At 49.8% G+C, this 6,032-nt stretch overlaps 1 protein-coding gene across 1 annotated transcript in view; it reads right to left on the reverse strand.

The window, feature by feature from the left end:
* Window positions 1-613: 613 nt before the first annotated feature.
* LOC311139671 (vezatin-like) overlaps window positions 614-6,032 on the reverse strand; it is a 12,041-nt gene continuing 6,622 nt past the window's right edge. The window contains 7 exon segments of the mRNA XM_084174592.1: window positions 614-2,977; window positions 3,084-3,291; window positions 3,406-3,506; window positions 3,963-4,156; window positions 4,902-5,251; window positions 5,462-5,609; window positions 5,849-6,007. Coding sequence (XP_084030718.1) covers window positions 2,397-2,977; window positions 3,084-3,291; window positions 3,406-3,506; window positions 3,963-4,156; window positions 4,902-5,251; window positions 5,462-5,609; window positions 5,849-6,007 — 1,741 coding nt within the window. The 3' untranslated portion in view covers window positions 614-2,396.

Raw genomic sequence — 6,032 nt, forward strand, 5'->3', positions numbered from 1 at the left:
ATGAACGTTTTTGCTCTGCCCCTAATAATGCCTCCTTCTGTACTTCCATACCAGGGGAAACCATCCTCAGTAAGTATGTCAGACAGCCCTCTCTCTTTCTGTTTTCCTGCAGTCTGAATGGGCTGATTGGTCTTGTGTTTCACAAGGTGGCTGATACTAGAGGTGCTGTCCAAGGGAATGGGGGAACACACTCCCACAGGGGGGGAAAGGGACACACACTCCCACAGGGACACCCAAAAGAGCTAGAAGGGCTGTTTGGTCTATCTCAGACAGACCCTTGAGGTTTTAGTTTCACACACACACACTAATTGTATAGGACGTTAACATGGGACTATTCACAACAGCTAAATGCATTTAAATGTGTGAGAGATACGTGTGTGTGTGTCTGTGCTCTGGGTCGGGGTCTTACATGTGGTACAGGGATCACCAGCTGTTCTAGGTCAGACAAATTTGGGACTCCACAAAAGATATCAGGTAACCCTCACACTACCCTGACCCTCACCCCCTACCACTCCTCTCCTCCCCCCTGGGATTAGGGTCAGTCTCAGGCAGCTGAGAAAGACGGAGAGAAAGAGAGACCGATCTAAAAAGAGAGAGACAAAAGACAGTCAGCTCCAGAATAGCATTTTATTTTACAAATGAAATGTAGGAGGGACAGAACTCACTTCAGGAAGGGGACATATGGCGGAGGACTGTAGGGCAAGACAAGGCAAGGCAGACACAGTGAGGGGGCACCTCAGGGTGGTCAGACACCCCGACACACACAAGCGGAATCATCAGTGCAGTCAATAAGCACATGCTGTCCTTCGATCATCATCATCGATCATCACTCAAATTAATTGTAATCACCGATAGTAGCATTCCAGGACACTCCGTAATAACTGTCCCAAACTCAATCCCCAAATCAACAGAGTTGGATCACATTCTAGTGAGTGAGCGTTATGGAAACACAGATGCCGAGACAGGGGAGAGATACAGTGGTACAATCTCCATGGAAACATTTACAGTTATACACAAGACGGAACCAAAACGTTCTGACACTGCAGACCATTCAGATTTGAGATACATGTAGTAGGTATGTAGTTACAGACCCCTGCGGAACATATTTCATAGTAGGTGCAGTAGAGGTGGCATGAGGTAGTACAACACTTTACCTCAATAATCACCCAGTTATCATCCCCTATAGACTCTTCATTGGGGCATCATTGATCCTGTATCCTGCATCAGATGAGCATGAGAGGAGCACTTGACGAGACCATTGGGGAAATAAGCACTGTGAATGTGTTTGGTTCATTAGTGGATGGGGATGAATTTCATTTCACAGCAATCCACTGCCTGACCATATTCTTCTCTCAAATAAAAACAACACTCAATATATCAAAATATTTCCAAATCTGGTAGGCTAGTCCATTTTACAAGGTCAACTATGTCCACCCTTCTCTCTGATGTCTCTGTCTGCTCATTGGTTGCTGTGGGTTGAGTGACAGCTGTTTTAGCCAACACATCTTTGCAGTTACAGGGCCATTCCTAGTGAGATGGGGAGTGCATATAAGTGCAGACTCAGAGAGGCAGACCAGAAATAAAACAGTGATAATAAAAATAGCTTTCCCCCTGCTCTCTTTGAAATGTACCCCTCCTTCCCCTTTTACAGCGTGGTGTGTGTGTGCAGTAACATCTGTGTGTGTGTGTGTGTGTAGTAACATCTTACATTCAGCCCTCGGTCAGTGATTCAGTACCTGAGCATTCTACCCTGGGCTGTCGGGCACACATTCAACAGAGCAACCACACATCAGACTCTGCTTTTCAATACAGGAGTCATATAGGAAGTGATGTGGTAAAAATAATAATAATGATTTAGCTAATTAGGCTTTTTGAATCAGACACCAATATTCTAAACTGTTAGGCAACGTTGACATATCATGGAAAGGTACTGGTCAATAGGTAGAGAAAATGTATTTGATGCTATAACCAAGTCTCTCTGCCTCTAACAGCTACAGGGGATCCTTAGGATTTTACTGAACACCTTGTGACGGTGAGGTCAGAGTTTGTGTTGTGGTTCTGGTACCTGAGTAGCACAGGAGAGCGCCACAGGGGGATTGTGGGTAAAGTATGGACGGATGGGTGGAGGAGTGTAACAGAAAGTGGTGTAGTGCTCTTCTTAAAACTCACAAACACACTCAGACATCGCATACACACAATGCTCTCTCACTCACACGCAGGCACTCACCCAATCATGCACACACACCGATGAAGACATGACAGAGACCCATGGAGCCAAGGAAACGGACAGCCGCAATAAATAACCCAGGAGTGGGGTCAGACATAAATACAGGAACCCTGGCTGTCTATCCATATCTGTTCTGTTCAAAGCTCCGTAAAGCAGGAGGGTTTAGGCTCTAATCCTTCTCAGATGTTTGCCCATCAGGCAGCGAACGCCTCTCTCCCTCTACCACTTCTTCTTCTCCGCTGTCTCCAAACGTCTGCTCCTCCATGTTGGCGAAGGTGTGCGAATGTGCCGCCACCTGGGCGGCGAGGGCGGAATTAAAGCTGAGCGTCGCCGAGCCGTGTAGTTCCGTCAGCCTGTCCATCACCGTGATGGCGGGAATCCGGGGCTGCAATAGAAGGTCGGGCCCGTTCAGTCCCGCCCCCTCGTCAGGCAGCCCGTCGTATTGGTAGAGCTGCGCCCCGCCTGTCCCATCTGGGACCGAAGCCCCACCTTCACCCTCCTCCCCCTTTTCCTCCGCCTCACCACAGCAGAACTCTGTAAGTGCTTTTTCCTCTGCCTCTGTGAGGGGGCGCTCGTCCCTGACCTCGTCTTCCTCCTCGTCGTTCAGCCTGTCCGATAGGTGGTTTCCCTCGGCAACACCTGGTTTGGCCATGCCCACAAGGGTCAGAGTGTCCAATGGGTCGGAGGGAGTCTGAGATTCTGTAGAAAATTCAGCGGAAGTTTCCCCGGAAACGATAGGCATCACCGCCGCTAGGAGACAAAAGGAAGTAAAACATCATTAAAAATAGAAAGAGAGAGAGAGACAGAGAACTAAAGGAGCGGCAGAGAGGTGCATTGTGGGTAGGAGGAGAGAGACCTTGGTCGTTGAAGAGCAGCTGTTTCCACTTCCTTCTCTCGCCCTCGGACGCCCGCTGGCCCAGCACGGCTTTGAGCTCCGATAGGACACGCCGAGACTCCTCCCTCTCCCGCCGCTGGCGCTCTCGTTCCTCGGGAGACAGCATGTCAACCACCGACCCCGCCCATCCGTTCTCATCCTCTGAGTCCGACACGTACGCTTCCAGCTCCTGGCCAATCAGAGGGCAGGAAAGACCCATTACACATAAAGACACACAATACAGGCACCTAGTTGCATGTGTGTATGTGTGTGTAGATCCACAGTGAGGTATGAGGTTCAGTACCTGCTCCTCAGGCACAGGGTCCCTGTCCAGGATGAGGGTGTAGGTTGGGACAGGTGTGCAGGGCACAGGAGGGAGACACTGCTCTGGACCCTCAGGAGTTCCTGAAAGAGACAGGATGAATAGAACACATTACACACACATACAGGTAAGTATACACACACATTCAAATGCAGACATACCACTTTATACAATTATCTGTTTGTTTCAACCGTGTTCAGCTCTCTTGAGTCAGTCAACCTGCTCCCTGCTCCCAAAGAGTAGACCTCTACAATGTGCTGAAACAGTCTGTGGTGAAACTAGGTCATTGTTCCCTCCCTCCCCTGCAAGCTCTGGTTCTTATCCTATATTTGAAGGAGCCACTTCCTCTCTGTCTCTGTGCTGGGCGGGGGGGTGGGGGGGTGGAGTCCTGACTAAAAATAACCCCTCCACTGTAACCATGGAAACCTGGGTCCAGTATTCAGACCCAACATCAGGGCCTGTCACCTCAACTGGTCAGCTGCGTTAACTACCTAAGCCTAATAAAGGTAGTGTGTGTAACACCTGCAACCTTTCTTCACCTGGGCAGGTGTTAGCTCTCCTCAACATGCGCTCCACTTGGCCCACGGTGTCCTCCCAGCATCCGGCGCTGGCCTGCATGTGGGGCTGCAGGTGACTGAGACGCTCCTGGATGTCCTGGTAGCCCTCCACAGTCACCTCCACCGCCTCCTTGGTCACCATCAGCTTCTCCAGGTCATCCTCCAGGATAATCATCCTAGTGGGGGGAAGAGGAGGTGAGATGAGGGGAGAGTTAGGGGAGGATGGGTGAGGAGAGGATGGGAGAGGAGGATGGGGTGAGTGGGGTATGGAAAAGGGGCTAAAGGCATCCGCATGCTTCCCAGCCGAAACAGTTCGGACGACTTTGTACGTTTATTATGACAACATTGAGACGTTTTTGTTTGTTTTTTAGTTTTTTGGCTGTTCGGGCACACACATTTTTTTAGAGGCAAGCCTAACTTGATAGCCGAAGTCTACTTCCCTTTGTCGGTGATTGGTCAACAGTAGGGATTCTTCAATAAAGTCTGTTGTTATTAAACAAGAGATGACTCGTTTTCATGCGCATTTCTTCATTGAGAAATACTGCACCAAACATCTTAGTTAGATAGAAAATTGCATGACTAAGATCTCCTCGACAAAACATCCAAATTAATGACAGATTTCTGACTATTTTGAGGAAGTGTATACTGGCTACGGCGTCTCAAAATGGACAAACAGTACTATTGTCGCTATTGTAAGTCGCTCTGGATAAGAGCGTCTGCTAAATGATGTAAATGTAAATGTAAATTTTCAAGTGAAGGTCTTTTAAGGGAGTATGCGAGCATACCCGTTCATTTCTCGGCTAGGCGCCAGCCGAACTGAAGCATACTGACGTCTTTAGACTGACGGTTGAGGAGGGTATGGAGTAACAGGTGTTAGGGTTAGGAGGGTGAGGGTTGACTAAGGGGTTAGGTTTGACTCACTCGTTGAGCAGGGCCTTGAGATGCAGCTGCAGGCTGCGTACAGACATGTGCAGTGAGTTGAGCTCTCTGCATTTCTGTCGAGCGCGCCCCACCCTGTCCGAGCCCTGCGTCCGGTGCTGCGTCTCAAAGTACCGGTGGAACTCGTAGCTACGCTGCATGTCACCTAGGCAACCGGCCAGGGCACCGTGGAGAGGCTGTGTCACCGTGGCAACAGAGCGATGTATGGGCGGAGGAGGGGTTTCGCCTTCGACCCAGTCTTCCCTGGGCTCCTCCAGTCGTCGTGACGACAGTAGCAGGGCCAATCGACGGAAACATTCTGAGCTCTGCCCCACCCACAGCTGGAACAGCACCTGGAGGACAGCAAGCCCACAGGGACAAACAGAGTAGCTAACACCCTCACTCTGACAATGCCCTGAACCTATTGCCTGTCATTTCACCATCAACCTGCATCTAAATGATCTCTTCCATCTATCTGTCTTCCTCTCTTTTCATCATGCTCTTTCCTCCACTGTCTTTATAAAAGCAAGACACTTCTGAATCTCTCTCACTCACTCACTCACCTTGAGGGCAGGGAGGCTGTAGTCATCGGTGAGCTCCTGTGCCTCCTCGTCAGTCAGGTGCTCTGTCCCCAGGCCCATCCCCAGCTCCTTCAGAGGCACCGCAGACACGTAGTTGGTCACATTGTCGATCTCAGAGTTCAGTGGATAAGTGGGTACGAGTTAAGGAGCCCATCAACTCACAGATTGACACTCATATACTAAATGACCCGCCAATTGGTCAAACAGAATATATCCTAACACACATTCACTCAAGGGTTACTGGTAGAAATCTATCTTTAGTGCTTGTATTGTTTAATTCCTGCATAAGTTTAGTCTGGCAATATCCCTTCTCTATTTGAAAATGAACACATTTTCCTCTCTCTCTCTCTGTGTGTGTGTGAAGGATATGCTTTGAGCATGTGGCAGGTGGCTCGGCGGGAGGCTCTGAAGGCTGAGCGGAGCGCCCGGTACACCGCCTTCCGCAGGCCAATCAGCTGCTGCCCCCGTGGCCCCGCCCCCAGCCCTGCCCTGCTAAAGGAGCTGGATGCACTCACCCTGTCGAGCAGACTTGACAAGTGAAATGTGATACAAC

The sequence above is a fragment of the Coregonus lavaretus genome, assembly GCF_964263955.1.
Source record: "Coregonus lavaretus genome assembly, chromosome: 13".
Lineage (NCBI taxonomy): Eukaryota > Metazoa > Chordata > Actinopteri > Salmoniformes > Salmonidae > Coregonus > Coregonus lavaretus.